The 18,539-nt window shown below is 43.4% G+C and overlaps 1 protein-coding gene across 1 annotated transcript; it reads left to right on the top strand.

The window, feature by feature from the left end:
- The first annotated feature begins 7,336 nt into the window (after window positions 1-7,336).
- On the top strand, window positions 7,337-14,381 carry LOC140191618 (keratin, type II cytoskeletal 8-like). The gene is made up of 9 exons (XM_072249175.1): window positions 7,337-7,850; window positions 7,971-8,179; window positions 8,745-8,805; window positions 8,889-8,984; window positions 9,074-9,238; window positions 9,340-9,465; window positions 9,953-10,173; window positions 10,710-10,759; window positions 13,865-14,381. Exons 1-9 carry the CDS (start codon window positions 7,461-7,463, stop codon window positions 14,017-14,019), a joined length of 1,473 nt encoding a protein of 490 aa, XP_072105276.1. The 5' UTR covers window positions 7,337-7,460; the 3' UTR covers window positions 14,020-14,381.
- The last annotated feature ends 4,158 nt before the right edge of the window (window positions 14,382-18,539 follow it).

The raw sequence follows: 18,539 nt of genomic DNA, 5'->3' as shown, positions 1-18,539 counted from the left end.
ATCGGGTAACTAATCAGAGTTTTTCCCCAGGTGGAAATGTCAAATATTGGAGGACATACGTAGATTTAAGGTGAAAGTAGGAAAGTTTAAAGAAAATGTACAAGTCAAGTTCTTTATACAGAGAGTGGTGGATGCCTAGAATGTGCTGAAACACTGGTTGTTGGAAGTAGATAGGATATGAACATTTTAGAACCACTTATGCAGCCACGTGAACAGGCAGGGAATGAATGGATGTAGACAATTTGCAGGAAGATAGGATGAATTGAAAATTGGAAATCACTAAGAAAACAAATTACAACGGGAGATAAACAAGGCATCTCAAAGGGCAATGTGACAATAGTCAGATTTCAATATGCAGATAGATTGGGAAAATCAAGTTGATGCTGGATTGCAAGAGAGGATTTGTAGATTGCGGACAAGATGGCCCTTTTAAAGAAGGTGGTGGTTGAGCCCACTGGGGAAAGGCTATTCTGGAATGGGTGTTGTGTAATGAACCAGATTTGATGAGGAAGCTTAAAGTAAAGGAACCCTTATGAGACAGTGATCATAATATGATAGAATTCACCCTGCAATTTGAGAGGGAGAAGCTAAAGTCAGATGTATCAGTATTACAGTGGAGTAAAGGGAATTACAGAGGCATGAGAGGGGTGCTGGCCAAAGCTGATCGGAAGGAAACATTAGCAGGGATGACGGCAGAGCAACAATGGTTAGAGCCTCTGGGAGCAATTTGGAAGATACAGGACAGATACATCCCAAAGAAGAAATATTCTCAAGGCAAGTGGCTGACAAGAGAAGTCAAGGCCGACATAAGAGCAAAACACAGGGCATATAATAGAAGGAAAATTAGTGGGAAACTTGAGGAGTGGGAAGCTTTCAGAAATCAACAGAAGACAACTAAAATAGCCATAAGGAGCTAAAAAATGAGCTACAAAGGTAAGCTAGCCAACAATATCAAAAACGATCTCAAAAGTAGCCTCCCATAGTGCGTGAGTCTCAGAGCAGAGGGTATACACTCAGAATAGAGGGACGTCCATTTAGAATGAAGATTAGGAGAGATTTCTATAGCCAGGGGGTGGTGAATCTGTGGAATTTGTTGCCATAATTGGCTGTGGAGGCCACGTCATCAGGTGTATTTAAGGTGGGGGTTCATAGATTCTTGCTAACTCAGAGCATCCAGATAGTATGTTTTATATGTAAGGGGTTTCTTCTTTTATGTTACTGCGTAGGCTAATTAAAATGGCTTCTTTGTTGTGTTATAATTAAAATGGCTTCTTTGTTATGTTAACTGCTGAGAAAGTTCTCTCGCTCACAGCTTGTTTGGGTTATCATGTTGATAAGAGAACAAATGAACCAATGGGCATCCATGTTATTCTTTCTAGTGTGTCTGTAAGTTATTATGATGCGTGGGTTTTTGGGGAGAAGGCGCCATGGACAGAGAGAGGATGGACAATGTGCTGTGAGCTGGCTAACGGGGTCGGACCCGAGCAGGAGTCCAAGGTCCGGGGTCTTCGGTGAGGAGAGGAGACGGCGACAGACTCGTGTGGAGCGCCTGGTCGACCACCGTGGTTGGTCCCAGGCGGCACGTCGAAGTGGTCAGAGGGGAACGAATGGTGAAGAGAGGATCGTTACTAGAGCTCCAACTGTTTGTGCACGAAGAGATTGAACTTTGATAAGTGTGGTGCCTTTCATTTTCCTTTTATATTTTATGTCTATTCATTATATAGTTCCAGTAATCTCTATAAACTGTCATTCATTTTATCATATATGGTGTATTGTCTGTTATTTGGCAGGGTGGGTTACATCACACAGCATCCACGCAAACTTAATTACCCAGTTTGGTGGGGCCGAGGGCTGTTTCCCGAGACGACAGCAAGTTGAGCGACCCTAAGGCTTGCCAGGGGGGCTTACATACAGAATCTGTGAAAATTGGTGAGGGTCATCAGGGACATGCTGAAGTTCCTTAGAATTCTGAGGAAGTAGAGGCACTAATGTGCTTCCTTGGCTGTATCATCCATGTAGCTGAGCCAAGACAAATTGTCGGTGATAAGTACACCTGGTCATTTGAAACTCCCAACCATCTCCACTACAGCACCATTGATAGACATGGGTGTGTTCTCCATCCCACTTCTTGAAGTCATTGAAAGATCAAACACATTATTGGGATGTGACTGCAGCATTATCAAAGGTTCCAGTGCCCTAAATTTAGTAAAGTACACAGAGTGGAAGTTGCATACGATTGCTTTTAACTGGAGTAGCTATTGCACATCTAACTCTGCTCCAGGTTGCACAATTGGTGCCTCTCCTAGTCATACCTCAGCCATAATTATAAACTTGATTCTGGCCAGGTACTTAATCATACTCCATTCACCCATTTACCTCCCGGCCATTTTCTGACTGCACGTTCCAGGACCATGTTCATATCGATGTTTCCTGCCCACATCCAGCTGCATACATGGCCCAGTTCCCAGCTTTGTCCTTGGGCGTGAAGGAGGGAGTCAATATCCCTGCTGTCATTAATGTAAGGTTCTGTTCTCAGCAATTTGCTGAGGATCGATGGCTAAGCCAGAAGTAGGTGAGCTTGGCAAGTTAGTAGTTGCCATCTTGAGCATGGTTAAAGCTATATATGCAGCTGATCGTGCCCCACCATCAGCTTCTCTGTGATCTTCTCTGCCGATAATTCACTAATGGCAGTGTAAGTGGCTTTTTGAGGGCAAGCAGATCATCTGTTGGAATCTCACCATGGATTATGCAACTTGACAGCAAGAGATGCAATACTGCAGATCATGAAGTAACGTGCATAATCCTGAGCACAAATAAAGCTGATGCCTTGAGAAAACCAGGATAGTGATTCTAAAGCCTTGTACCAAAATCTCCAACTACACACTACTTATTTCCCAACAACATCCTAAGCATGGTTTCATCTTCTGAATTAGGCATAGAAAATAAAGTGCCACTGCTATCTAAATGTCAACAACAATACTTTCATTATCGAGATTGGCAAAATACATACAATAAATGTGTACAAATTCCATGTGTTTGCTAGGTGAAAATGTATTGTCAACCTTGAACCTGATTTGTCAACTTGTATTGCACTTGCTCTGTTAAATTCTTGTCACGGTCCCGGCCGTCCCTTCTATTTATTCCTGATGTTCTCCTAATTCCCTTTCCCCGCGTGTTTCTCCAGCTCCCCGTGTGTGTGTGTGTGTGTGTGTGTGTGTGTGTGTGTGTGTGTGTGTGTGTGTGTGTGTGTGTGTGTGTGTGTGTGTTCCTTTTGTTCTCCCGGGCTTCCTGATTGCGGTGTACCTGAATCTCATCTAACCTGCAGCGTAAGTACCCCGGCTTTCCATCCACTCATCGCCAGATCGTTGCTTCAGCCAGTGTGCTAGTTCACGTCCTAGGCCGCTTACAATTGTGTATTCTAGATTCTCTTTCCGCGCTGTTGTTTGCCGGTGTCAACTCTGTCTCTCTGTATCAGTGTCCTGCATTTGGGTTCAGCTGTTCGTCTCAACAATTCTGTATTCCTTTAGTACTACCTCGAAGTTATTACGTTTGGATACCCTGTCTGGATGGCGTGCAAAGCAAAAGCATTTCTCTACATCTTCTCAGTACATGTGACAATATCAAACCAATTACTTGCACGTGTACTACCATCAGCTCATAGTGGAAGCTACTGAGCCAATAGGCTGGTCCTGGACTTATTTCATAATTTACTGGCATAATTTACATATTACTATTTAAATATTTATGGTTCTATTACTACTTATTATTTATGGTCCAACTGTAACAAAAACCAATTTCCCCCGCGATCAATAAAGTATGACTATGCCTATGACTATTATTAGCTTCCAAATGAGACCAAATTGGAGAGGACCTGCCGCATTGTGCATCTGAAGAGAATTTGATGCCAAGCAGCTCAGCGTGGTTGGAGAAAACACAGACACCCAGACACTGTCTTTACTTCCCACAAAGAAAGTGGCATTCTGATCGCACAAAAAGAAAATCACACTTTCTGAATTCTCCAAGATCTGTTGTTAGACCCATTGGACATCAGCTGCCCTTGATCAAATCTAAGCAGAAATGTCATTGGAGGCATATTAGACAGTTTTGCAACACATATAGAGGCAAATATGAAGCATGTTCAACTTGTGACCTCAGTCAACTGCTTCGCCAAATTGGGAATTAAAGCACAGGGAAAGCTTGTGAGGGAAGATATATGCTACATTAGCCAATTGGCATAGCTTTTCCAAATTGTAGCAAGAGGGTAATAAAAGGCAACAATTCTGATGGACACAGAGAGACAAAGACAATAGCATATAATAGGCAAGAATTGTGAACATCTTTGTGCGGTATCATGAATAATGCACTAACCTGGAAGACCTCTGGCCTGGTAGAAAACTCCAAACATTTCTTTGGAACCCGAGATACTTTGTAAACATGGGTTGCAATGTTTTTTACAGTTTCAAATATATTTATACAAACAATATATAAATGTTGGTTAACAACTTTAAAAAAAAATTTATTGACCTTCTAGGGTATGTGCTTTCTATTTAGAAATCTTTATATCTCCTTGATGTGTCAATCATGGTGCATAATAACAAATTGTACCATTTGAAGTTCAGGTTCAAGTTAATGGAATTCACACAGCCATCTCCATTTATGAAATTTTGCTTGAAAAAATGCTTTTCAGGGTCAAGTCCCTTTCATTAGACAATCACTACCTATATTCTGACACATATAAATTGTTGCGATTAAGCATTAACATTGATCAGTCGTATTGAGGAGTATTTCAGCATAAATTTACAGCAAATGAAGCATTTGTAGTGTTGCACCCGTCAGGAGAAACAATTTTTTTTCTGTAGTTAGCAATTTTCATCACACGCAGCTGAGTTCTTGCACCAACGAGTGGGTTCCTCTCAAACCCAGGTTTCAGACCGACCTGAATGAGGACATGAAGTCCAGGAGGTTTCTCACATTCTTTCCGACCCCTGTGCCACGAAACCATCAAGTACAGTAAATATATGATGGTATTTCATCAGTTAACAAGATAATCCTTTTGAGGCAGCAGAAAATAATGGTTGCTGAAAATTCTATACATCTAAGAGAATTACCGCATAATGGTCTTTGGGCCCTCAGCATCTCTCCGGAATAATGATGCAACCAGTTACTCTCTGTCAACGTGAGAAAATCTGCAGATGCTGGAAATCTTGAAGAAGGGTTTCAGCCTGAAATATCAACTGTTTACTCCTTTCCGCAGATGCTGCCTGCTGAGTTTCTCCAGCATTTTGTGTGTGCAGTCCTCTGTCAACACTGTTCCTCTGCCTGGCAGAGCATGTCCTTACCCTTAGTAACTTCTCTTTTGATTCCTCCCACTTTCCACAAGCAAAGGTGTAGTCAAGGGCACACTCACAGGCCCCAGCTAAGGCTACATGCACCAGTCCTTACTCCAAAGCTACTCTGGCCTTTCAGCTTACACTAGCATAGAGGTTTCACCTAGCAGGACCGCAGTCATTTTATCTGTGCTGCTTCCCTTCATTAAAATGACAAGTTTGCTTACTTTAGTGAATATTTGTATTATTTTTTCATTCATTTACAGAAAGTGAACATCCTACAGGAAATAAATATATTTTCACAACAGCATCTATTCTTTTGAATTACTCAGATGCCTAACTACCACCAATATCTGAAAGTTTTAAGGGCCCTTGAAAACATCAGTAGCCAAAAAGCCATCAGGGTGGTTCTCTGGCAGGGCCTTTGTTTCCACTGTCTACATCCTGTGGCCTGCTCCATCTCACGTAACAGCTACAAAAGGGAGACTGCCAGGACTAGTGAGCTGCGTGGTACGTAGACACTGCGCAAGAGATGAATGTGAAGTGCAGACCAGCTCCAGCATCCACTGACTCGGTCAAACATATGGGATGGGAAGGGGATGAGAAAGTGGAGCTGAGGCCAAGACCAGGCAGCCATGATACTGTAGAATTGTGACCCTATAGTGACAGAGACTGGGAGGAGACATGTGGACGTGACAGAGGGTTGCAGATGGTGGGATCTGATAGGAGATGAAGGTGAAAGATGGAACCGAATAAGGGAGGTGGGGAGGGCAGTATGGCGGAAGTTCCAGGTGTCAGGGAGCATGAAATGTGTGAAGTTACCATAACTAGAGAGAAGGTTCTCAGGAAGCTGAAAGGTCTGAAGGTAGATAAGTCACCTGGACCAGATGGTGTACACACCAGAGTTCTGAAAGAGATGGCTGAAGAGATCGTGGAAGCATTAGTAGTTATCTTTCAAGAATCACTAGATTCTGGAATGGTTTCAGAAGACTGGGAAATTGTAAATGTCACTCCACTCTCCAAGGAGGGAGAGAGGTAGAAGAAAGGAAAATATAGGCCAGTTAGTCTGACCTCATTGGCTGGGAAGGTGTTGGAGTCGATTATTAAGGATGAGCTGTCAGGATACTTGGAGGCATAAGATAAAATAGGCTGTACTCAGCATGGTTTGCTCAAGGGAAAATCTTGCCTGACAAATCTGTTGGAATTCTTTGAAGTAATAACAAACAGGATAGATAATGGAGAATTGGTTAATCTTGTACACTTGGAATTCCAGAAGGGCTTTGACAAGGTGCCACACATGAGGCTGCTTAACAAGCTACGTGTACATGGTATTACAGGGAAGATTCTAGCATGGGTAAAGCTGTGGCTGATTGGCAGGAGGCAAAGAGTGGGAATAAAGGGAGCCCGTTCTTGTTGGATGCCAGTGACCAGTGGTGTTTTACAGGGGTCTATGTTGGGACCAATTCTTTTTATATTATAAGTCAATCATTTGTTGAAGGAATTGATGACTTTATTGCAAATTTTACAGACAATGCAAAGATAGGTGGAGGGGCAAAGGGAATATGAGGTGCTGTTCCTCTAGCATGATCCTTGCAATCCAGGACGTCCAGGGCAGCCAGGTCGGTATGGGAATTCGGAGGGCAAGTAAAATGACCGGGAACCGGGAGCTGCTTTCAAAATGTCCCAGCATGCCTTGCAGTGATGGAGATACTCTGAATCTACCACCTATCTGTACAATGTATCTCAACCACCGTGGGTCAGGTGGGTTGGGCAGTCAAACTGACACCTAATGGTCGTTTCTCCGCTCTTGATCGGCGTAGCTTGAGCTCCAGGAGGGAGCTCTTCTTGTTTCCCGGACTCACTCATTCTTGCTGACGCCAGTTTGGCCCGAGGCCCCGAGAGCGGTTACCATGCACAAGCGGACAGGTTGGAACCCATGGGAGAGGGTGTGCCTAGCTCCTCCTCTATCTCGATGTTACCATGCCCATTTCTGTCAGCTGACACCCCGACCAAGCCCAGATCCGCACTGCTCATAAAAGCAGCTCAAAGCCGCTCTCACCTGCGCCAGCAGTTCAGATCGGGACTGATCGCTCCAGCAAACTCGGAACCAGAGAACAAAACTCTAATTTCACCATGAGCGGCTCTTACACCAAAAGGTCCTTTAGACAGACCACGCAGTTTTCAGGCAGCCCATCGATGCGGTCTAGTCTTGGCGGCGCCATGGGGTCGTCGCGAAGAATTAGTAGCAGAAAGGCGATGAGTGTGTCTGGAGCCGGAATTGGACCAAGTATCGGAGGGGCAAGACGTATACTTTCTGGCTCATCGTTCAGGCTTGGTTCAAGCGGTTCAAGTTACGCTTCAGGTTACGGTTCAAGTTCAAATTTCAGTTCCAGTTCGATGATGCCGGCCCTTGATCTAAGCGCCCCGCTACCACAAAATGACACCAGTCTGCAGCAAGTTCGTATGCAGGAAACGAGGGAGCTCACTACGCTCAACAACCAGTTCGCAAGTTTCATAAACCAGGTACCGTACCGTATCCAGCTCTGTCTGCGCCTGTCTTGGCAGCACTGTGCAAATGTCTCTTTTCACTTCCTCGCCAGCTCAATGCAAAAATCTAAGCGTGTGTTCATTCCTTACCCGCAGGTTCGCCTTCTCGAACAGCAAAATGCTCAGCTGAAGGTCAAACTGGAGCTCCTGAAGAGGCAGGGGACGTACACCTCCAACATCGATAACATGTTCCAAACTTACATTGACAACCTCAAGAGGCAACTGGAAACTCTTGGGCAGGAGAAGCTGAAGTTCGAATCGGACCTTGTGCAGATGCAAGGTCTAGTTGAGGACTTTAAGGGCAAGTAAGTGTACTGTCTCTCACCAGGATTTCCCAACTCGTCTGTATCTGTAACTCGTCCCGTATCTGTTCACTGGTTCAGAGAAAAAAAAGAGCGGAATCGGGCAAATCGTGGGCGGGGTAAACGTTCGAACAATTCCCGGTTACAATCAGCTATTTTCCACTGGGTTTCTTGGTAACCTAACAGCAGCTAGTGGAGGTCTGGAAGCTGGGTCGGGCAAGTGCTCGTCGGGGAGAGCTCCGTTAAGACTGAGGTCTGGATAGAGAGGTGTCACTCAGAGCTCAGGGAGTCACCGAAATAGTCGTCAGTTCAGGGACGGCAGCGTATGTTGTTTCATTCCGTCGAGGCGCGGCACGGTCGACCTGTCTGGCGTAGCGGGATGCTGTGTCTTGCGGAATCAAATGTCAGGAAGAGCGGTGCACACACGGGGATAAATAGAAGTGTGAGGAAATCCTGGCTAAGCACCAGGGAGCAAGGAGTTCCGACAACCAGCATGGCCCTGTCGAAGAAATGGGACAGAAATGTTGATTTCCAAGGGTTTGCCAGTAACGTCAGTGGTTCATTTCAGATACGAAGATGAAATTAACAGGAGAACTGAAATGGAAAACGAGTTTGTCATGGTGAAGAAGGTGAGCACTACTTTCTAGCTCTCTGTAGGACCATATCAGTGGTCTTCAATAGATTTACAAACCTTGTGCCCTACTCTCTCCAGGATGTTGATGAATCCTACATGAACAAGGTGGAATTGGAAGCAAAACTAGAAAGCCTGACTGATGAAATTGAATTCCTGAAGACAATCTTCCAAGAGGTAAATATGCTACATGGTGCAAGAGCCTTCTGGTCCTTTTGCTGTTCAATTCAGTCTCCTTACATTAGTTTTGCTCTGCCCATCTTTAGGAAATCCGTGAGCTGGAGTCACAGATTCAGAACACTGCTGTCAGCGTGCAGGTGGACACTAGCCGCAACCTGAACATAGACCAGATCATCAGTGAAGTCAAGGCCCAATACCAAAGTATGGCAGATAAAAGCCGTGATGATGCTGAGAACTGGAAAAAGGCGAAGGTGAGCTCCAGCTCCAGCCCCACGTAGAAGTGCATTGATAGCTCTGACCTCTGTGCTGGGAGGAGAAACCCTTACTAACGTCTACCAGTGTCTCCTTGCAGATGGTGGAACTCAGCACAATGCCTGGAGGTCATGCGGAAGAAGTGCGAGTGATCAAATCGGAGTGTAATGATCTGCAGAGTCGCATCCGTAAGCTGACTGGGGACATCGAGTATCTAAAGCAGCAGGTAAGTCAGGAAGTGAAAGCAAACAAGAGATCTTGGTTGCGGCCTAACGACGGTAGCAAACTGTCTTTCCTCTCAAGTCCCGAGTCCTAATGCAGCGACCCGACCCAAATGGTCAATAATTCTTTTTGCCTTCACAGATGCTACATCACCCGCTGATCTTGTGCAGTAGTTCTGCTATTTTCTTACTCCAGATTGCAGCATCTGCCGTCTCTTGCATCTGCACTTTTCTCTTCCCAGCCCAAAGCAAATGATCAAGAGACAGCTGAAACACCAGGTCAATCTGAGCTAAATCATACACTGGGGAACTTTCAGTAGTAACAACCTGGCTGGTTCCTTCCACTGTAACCCTTGTGAACTCGATTACTCCTAAGCCAATCTGCAATACTCTACTCTCAGTATGGCTCTTTCCGATAGCAGGGTGGGGATGTTGGCAAGGCTTCATGTTATAATCTGCAAAAATGTCCACACTAACCTCTGTGTGTCTCAGCGTTTGAAACTGGAGGCTGCGATCGCTGAAGCCGAGGAACGTGGCGAGATGTCTCTCAAAGACAGTAAACAAAATATCGTTGATCTGCAAGAAGCCATCAGGAAAGCAAAACAGGAGATTGCCAAGCAAACTCGTGAAATCGACGAGCTGATAAATGTCAAGTTGGCTCTGGATATCGAAATTAACACCTACAGTAAACTACTGGCGCAAGAGGAAATCAGGTAGGGCTTTGGTCTTTTCCAAGTTCCAGATATCACACTGGGTTTATGCCACAGTCCTGCGTACTTGCAGATTACAATCTGTACGGGCTCTTTATTGCACTCTTCATTACTAGAGTCTTTGTCCTTAATGGGGCATTTGGTCCAGGGAGTGGCACTTACTTTTGTTTAAAGGCTGGTTTTCATCTGACCCCAGAAATACATCCGACTCAGTCTCCGAATGAACATCTAGTCAGTGATTCAGTCACCACTAGGTGAACTCTCCCCTGATGCTGCAGTGGATGAAGCACTGTACAACATAAGCAGGCTGACAAATAGCTCCCTGCGCACACTGACGAGGCTACTGCTGCTCACCGGCAGCACTCGAACTTACAGAATCAGTGTCTCGGGCAAGGCTCGACAGAGTCAATGTGCCCGTCAACTTCACCCATGCAGCTCATTGCTGCTTTCAGAAGGAAACCCTTGGTAACTTGAAAAAGATATATTTCTGAACATCCTAGAAATGGCTGTTGTTACACAAGTGTTTCCTTTATCAACAGGATGGTAGAAGGCGTCAAAACCCTCAGCGTCCAACAAGTTTCACAGCAAGGTAAGAGAACGTATAATCCTTGCTTGAAATTTTAACTACTGACCAAAACACAAACCGCAAAATGAAAAATGGAATATTCTGGAAATATTCTTCGTTCTTCTCCAAGTCTTGATACCTCATTGTTCTGTTTACAAATCATTCTGTTGTACATTTTCAGAGCAGTGGTACTCATTTCTGTGATTGTATTTCTTATGAATGTTTTCCAAATGATTTTCCTGAATTGATATCATCAATGGTTCACTGTCCTTTGTTGCTCTCTTCTCCCTTTCACATGCTCTAAAATTACTCTTCCCAAAAAAGGCTCACATTTAACATTTCCTTCTTATAAATCAACACCCTCTTTGACATCTTTCTGTTGCCTTCAGTCCTCAAATGTCCCGTTGCGTCCTAAATTGGGGTTTGAATGACACCCTGACACCCCATACGATTGTGACCATGGTCAGCAATGCCTCTTTGTCCTTTCTTTACCTGTTTGCAACAAAAGATGCCATTGCTTGTTTAACCATTGTCCAATGATAGGAAACAGCTTCTTAGCCCAGGCCATAAGACGAATGAATTCCCTGCCTCCTCTCAGGTCTCATCACACATGAAGCACCAGCAGCGTTATACTGTTTACTTTTTAACTTGTGTTGTCAATGCACCCTTATTATTTGTTAATTTATTTGTGGCTATATTACTTTATGTGTTCTGAGCGAGTTGTATATACCATGTTGTGCACTTTGGTCTGGAGGAATATTGTTTGGTTTGGCGGTATACATGTGCACGAGTGAATGACAATAACCTTGAACTTGAACAATGCTTCACCTTTGAATAGTCCTTCCCTGTTCTCATTTGGTAGGCAGCTTATTTCCTATAATCCAAAGTCTGCAAAGGCCTATTTCTCACCTATGATCATGATCTCAGTGATAGCATCCAAAACCGAGCATCGGGCTCCTCTGATACTGTGAAAAAATGCAGATGCTACAAATATGAAATTTAAAAATTACACTGGAAATACGCAGCAGGCCAGGTAGCATCCAAGGGAAGAGAAATAGAGTCAATGTTTCATGTCAAAAGTCGCTCATCACAACTGAGAAAGAAAGAAAGTAAGAGTTTTAAGTTGCCAGGAAGGTGGGGGACAGGTCAATAGGACCAAGGGAGTATCTCAGATAGGGGGAAGCCAAGATTGCTATTTAGATAAGTTGTTGGCGTCACCCAGTCGACGGGTTAATCGAGGCAGTTAGAGAGTGAGAATACAAACAGAGGAACTTGACAAGGTGTGAAATGTCAGGCTGTCTGACGTGTCCAGTCGGCCAGGCCTACTTTTAAAGTGAGGTAAATCGGTGTGCAAATAGAGGAATTAAGTTCCCTTATGTCGCCGTACTCAATTTCAAGTGGAGAAGGCAGCAACATGGCCCAAACAGAAAATGAGTTGCAAAGCGCATGTTGGTCCTCCTTATATCAGCATATTATAAATTGAATATTAGAAATTGAAGCCACAGACAGAGGTCAGAGTGGGAGCTGGATGGAGAGTTAAATAGGCAACAAAAGGGAGCTTTGGTCACTCCTGGTGCTCTGCAATGTTGTCACTCCGTCTGCAGCTGGTGGAGGAAACCACACTGTGAACACTGAGTGCAAGACACTAGATTGAAAGAAGTGCAAGTGAATTGCTGCTCCAACTTGAAGGACTGTTTGCATCCCCAGACACTGGGAAGGAAAGAGATGAACGGACAGGTGTAGCATCTCCTGTAATTTCACAAAACACGCAGTGACATTGGGATAGAAGACAGTTGCCCAGGGAACAGTCTCGTTTACATGATGAAAGGCAGGGAAGGTATGGACGTATCCAGTTGTGGAATATTGTGGAAGCTGGTGCAAATTGTAAAGGATGAGCTGTTAAACGCTGAACTGGTGAGGTGGAAGATAATGACTAGAGGATCTCTGTCCTTGCTCTGTCTGAGAGGTGAGGGATGGAGAGCAGAAATGCAGGAAATAGATGAACTACAGCCAAAAACTCCATTGATTATGGTAGAGGAGAAACTACAGGTCATGGTAGAAGTCATTTTAGAAACACGTGGAAGTCTTTAACAATTCTTGCAATAAGTTTATTTTCAATCAAAGCTACCGTAGTCTTAGTGGCCACTCTTATTAGGTACCTGCTCATGGTCTTCTGTTGCTGTAGCACATCCACTTCAAGGTTTAACCATTATGTGCCTTTCAGATGCTCTTCTGCACACCACTGTTGTGACACGTAGTAATTTGAGTTACTGTCGTCTTCCTGTCAGCTTGAACCAGTCTGGCCTTTCTCCTCTGACTTCTTTCATTAACAAGGCTTTTTCACTCACAGAACTTCCACTCACTGATTGTCCTTGTTTTGTGTACCATTCTCCGTAAACTCTAGAGACTGTTGTGCACGAAAATCCCAGGAGACCAGCAGTTCTTGAGAGACTCAAATTATCCCGTCTGACAGCAACAATCAATTGGGTCAACGTCACTTCGATTACATTTCTTCCCCCATCTGATGTTTGATCTGAACAACTGAACCTCTTGAACATGTCTGCATGCCTTTATGCACTGAGTTGCTGCCACATAATTGACTGATTAGATATTTGCATTAGCCAGCAGGTGTACAAGGTGTGCCTAATAAAGAGGCCACTGAATGTATGTCGTCCATTTTATAAATTATTCTACCCCCCATCATCTTTTGTGCTCACTGACTTATATTGGCTCCTAAACTGGTATACCTCAGTTTTAAGATCTGAGTCTTCAAATCTTTCCATAGCAAAGATCTTCCCTGTCTCTGTAAACTACTCTGCACACCCTGAGCCATGACTGATGGAATGGCACTCATGGATAAGTAGTTCCTACATTTCAGTGATTTCTTTCTCGAAATTTCATTTCCACCTTTTTTCTCTCTCCTTTAAAATTTATGATTTCAAAATGCTTTGATATATCTGTATACATAAAATCTTAGAGTCAAGCATTTGCTTACTAAAAGTTACGTGAAGCACTTGGGGCTGTTTTACTCTGTTAAGATTGTGACCTGCTTGATGTCATTGCAATTGTTTTCTCAATTTCAGGATGCATATTCTAAAGTGTCTTTTTCCTTTCCTCTCCCTTTTACAGGAAGTTTTGGGGATTTCAGCAGCGCAAGTAGTGGTATGTCTGGCTACCTCAAAGGGGGCAGTGAGATGGAAACTGGTGGAAAAAGAGCAGTAATTCTGAGCTCAGTGCAGCAGACCTCTTCAAGCAGAAGTGGATCTTCAATCAATCAGTTATAAACTACTGTCAGTTATGTCTCTGGTGACTCTCTTGCCAGTTTTTATACTTCATTCACACAGTCTGTTCAGTGAAGTGGTTAACTTGTTTAGATTAACTTTCTGCCTGATCTTGGAATTCTACTCAATTTTACATAGTTAAGCAACATGAAATTAACCAATACACAGCAAACGTCAAGTTAGTCTGTAACTTGGGTTTGTGGGAAAAGTGGAAAGTTCATCCTTTACTTCTTGGGCCTTTGAAAATAGGAAATTAATCAAAGTTTTAGATGTGGTGCTCTGATTTGTGATTTTGACTCATTTTATGTTGGGGATTTATCTTTTGTGGCATTTCTGTAACACTGAATAAACTGAAATTTTTGAATCTGCCAATCTGGACTCTTTCTTTGCTTAAGCACATTATTCAAGTACTGAAAAGAGAAACCATCATACCTTTGTCAGAAATTCAAGAACTTTGAAATAATTTGTAAGTTAGAGGAAGGTTACTGAAAGAAACATAAAATATGTTTAAAGCTATCACACAAGTCCAAGCATAGCAGCCAGCTAGCTCCTCCTTCACCAAAGAAATTACTTTTACATTGTCTTAGAGAACATATTTATCGACTTATTGAGATACAGCGCGGAACAGGCCCTTCGAGCCATATTGCCCAATTTTTAACGCTAGCCTAATCAGGGGACAATTTACAATGACCAATTAACCTACCGACCTGTATGTCTTTGGACTGTGGAAGGAAACTGGAGCACCCGGAGGAAACCCACGCGGTCACAGTGAGAACATACAAACTCCTTACAGGCAGTGGCGGGAATTGAACCTCAGTTGTCTACACTGTAAAGCATTGTGCTAACAACTGCACTACAGTGCCATTGGAATCTGATAAAAAAAATTTTAATCGTGTGAATATTCTCCTTTCTCTCAAGGGTTCTGAGCATCGTAAATGCTGCCCAGTTGAAAGGTATAGTGAGAGACACAAAGAATCAGAACAATCCCATGGGAAACAGTCCAAATTGAATGAGGAAAGTAACCTTCATCTATGGGCAGTGAGCGTCCTGGATGAAACAGTCTCTCACCTGTTTCAAGTTAGTATAGGCCTGCAATTTCCAATCTCCAGTTTACAAGAAGAACTACAAAGCATATCCATAGAAAGTGATAGTACAAGAGATTAGGGTAGTAAAATAGGTGTAGGTTATGCTTGCCTTCATTGGTCAGGGTATTGAGTTAAAGTTGGCAAATCATGTTGTAGCTACACAAAACTTTGGCTAGGCCACATTTGGAGTATTTTGTCCCATTCTGGTTTCTGCACTGCAGGAAGAATGGAAGGACTTTGGACCGAGAATGTATAAGAGATTCGCCAGGATGCTGTATGGATTGGAGTGTATTCGATGTGTTGGTGGCTGACGGGCGACATGATAAAGAGTATATAAAATTATGAGAGGTAAAGATCGGGTAACTAATCAGAGTTTTTCCCCAGGTGGAAATGTCAAATATTGGAGGACATACGTAGATTTAAGGTGAAAGTAGGAAAGTTTAAAGAAAATGTACAAGTCAAGTTCTTTATACAGAGAGTGGTGGATGCCTAGAATGTGCTGAAACACTGGTTGTTGGAAGTAGATAGGATATGAACATTTTAGAACCACTTATGCAGCCACGTGAACAGGCAGGGAATGAATGGATGTAGACAATTTGCAGGAAGATAGGATGAATTGAAAATTGGAAATCACTAAGAAAACAAATTACAACGGGAGATAAACAAGGCATCTCAAAGGGCAATGTGACAATAGTCAGATTTCAATATGCAGATAGATTGGGAAAATCAAGTTGATGCTGGATTGCAAGAGAGGATTTGTAGATTGCGGACAAGATGGCCCTTTTAAAGAAGGTGGTGGTTGAGCCCACTGGGGAAAGGCTATTCTGGAATGGGTGTTGTGTAATGAACCAGATTTGATGAGGAAGCTTAAAGTAAAGGAACCCTTATGAGACAGTGATCATAATATGATAGAATTCACCCTGCAATTTGAGAGGGAGAAGCTAAAGTCAGATGTATCAGTATTACAGTGGAGTAAAGGGAATTACAGAGGCATGAGAGGGGTGCTGGCCAAAGCTGATCGGAAGGAAACATTAGCAGGGATGACGGCAGAGCAACAATGGTTAGAGCCTCTGGGAGCAATTTGGAAGATACAGGACAGATACATCCCAAAGAAGAAATATTCTCAAGGCAAGTGGCTGACAAGAGAAGTCAAGGCCGACATAAGAGCAAAACACAGGGCATATAATAGAAGGAAAATTAGTGGGAAACTTGAGGAGTGGGAAGCTTTCAGAAATCAACAGAAGACAACTAAAATAGCCATAAGGAGCTAAAAAATGAGCTACAAAGGTAAGCTAGCCAACAATATCAAAAACGATCTCAAAAGTAGCCTCCCATAGTGCGTGAGTCTCAGAGCAGAGGGTATACACTCAGAATAGAGGGACGTCCATTTAGAATGAAGATTAGGAGAGATTTCTATAGCCAGGGGGTGGTGAATCTGTGGAATTTGTTGCCATAATTGGCTGTGGAGGCCACGTCATCAGGTGTATTTAAGGTGGGGGTTCATAGATTCTTGCTAACTCAGAGCATCCAGATAGTATGTTTTATATGTAAGGGGTTTCTTCTTTTATGTTACTGCGTAGGCTAATTAAAATGGCTTCTTTGTTGTGTTATAATTAAAATGGCTTCTTTGTTATGTTAACTGCTGAGAAAGTTCTCTCGCTCACAGCTTGTTTGGGTTATCATGTTGATAAGAGAACAAATGAACCAATGGGCATCCATGTTATTCTTTCTAGTGTGTCTGTAAGTTATTATGATGCGTGGGTTTTTGGGGAGAAGGCGCCATGGACAGAGAGAGGATGGACAATGTGCTGTGAGCTGGCTAACGGGGTCGGACCCGAGCAGGAGTCCAAGGTCCGGGGTCTTCGGTGAGGAGAGGAGACGGCGACAGACTCGTGTGGAGCGCCTGGTCGACCACCGTGGTTGGTCCCAGGCGGCACGTCGAAGTGGTCAGAGGGGAACGAATGGTGAAGAGAGGATCGTTACTAGAGCTCCAACTGTTTGTGCACGAAGAGATTGAACTTTGATAAGTGTGGTGCCTTTCATTTTCCTTTTATATTTTATGTCTATTCATTATATAGTTCCAGTAATCTCTATAAACTGTCATTCATTTTATCATATATGGTGTATTGTCTGTTATTTGGCAGGGTGGGTTACATCACACAGCATCCACGCAAACTTAATTACCCAGTTTGGTGGGGCCGAGGGCTGTTTCCCGAGACGACAGCAAGTTGAGCGACCCTAAGGCTTGCCAGGGGGGCTTACATACAGAATCTGTGAAAATTGGTGAGGGTCATCAGGGACATGCTGAAGTTCCTTAGAATTCTGAGGAAGTAGAGGCACTAATGTGCTTCCTTGGCTGTATCATCCATGTAGCTGAGCCAAGACAAATTGTCGGTGATAAGTACACCTGGTCATTTGAAACTCCCAACCATCTCCACTACAGCACCATTGATAGACATGGGTGTGTTCTCCATCCCACTTCTTGAAGTCATTGAAAGATCAAACACATTATTGGGATGTGACTGCAGCATTATCAAAGGTTCCAGTGCCCTAAATTTAGTAAAGTACACAGAGTGGAAGTTGCATACGATTGCTTTTAACTGGAGTAGCTATTGCACATCTAACTCTGCTCCAGGTTGCACAATTGGTGCCTCTCCTAGTCATACCTCAGCCATAATTATAAACTTGATTCTGGCCAGGTACTTAATCATACTCCATTCACCCATTTACCTCCCGGCCATTTTCTGACTGCACGTTCCAGGACCATGTTCATATCGATGTTTCCTGCCCACATCCAGCTGCATACATGGCCCAGTTCCCAGCTTTGTCCTTGGGCGTGAAGGAGGGAGTCAATATCCCTGCTGTCATTAATGTAAGGTTCTGTTCTCAGCAATTTGCTGAGGATCGATGGCTAAGCCAGAAGTAGGTGAGCTTGGCAAGTTAGTAGTTGCCATCTTGAGCATGGTTAAAGCTATATATGCAGCTGATCGTGCCCCACCATCAGCTTCTCTGTGATCTTCTCTGCCGATAATTCACTAATGGCAGTGTAAGTGGCTTTTTGAGGGCAAGCAGATCATCTGTTGGAATCTCACCATGGATTATGCAACTTGACAGCAAGAGATGCAATACTGCAGATCATGAAGTAACATGCATAATCCTGAGCACAAATAAAGCTGATGCCTTGAGAAAACCAGGATAGTGATTCTAAAGCCTTGTACCAAAATCTCCAACTACACACTACTTATTTCCCAACAACATCCTAAGCATGGTTTCATCTTCTGAATTAGGCATAGAAAATAAAGTGCCACCGCTATCTAAATGTCAACAACAATACTTTCATTATCGAGATTGGCAAAATACATACAATAAATGTGTACAAATTCCATGTGTTTGCTAGGTGAAAATGTATTGTCAACCTTGAACCTGATTTGTCAACTT

Source organism: Mobula birostris, chromosome X, assembly GCF_030028105.1.
Source record: "Mobula birostris isolate sMobBir1 chromosome X, sMobBir1.hap1, whole genome shotgun sequence".
Taxonomy (NCBI): Eukaryota; Metazoa; Chordata; class Chondrichthyes; order Myliobatiformes; family Myliobatidae; genus Mobula; species Mobula birostris.
This window is presented reverse-complemented; position numbering and strand designations above follow the sequence as displayed.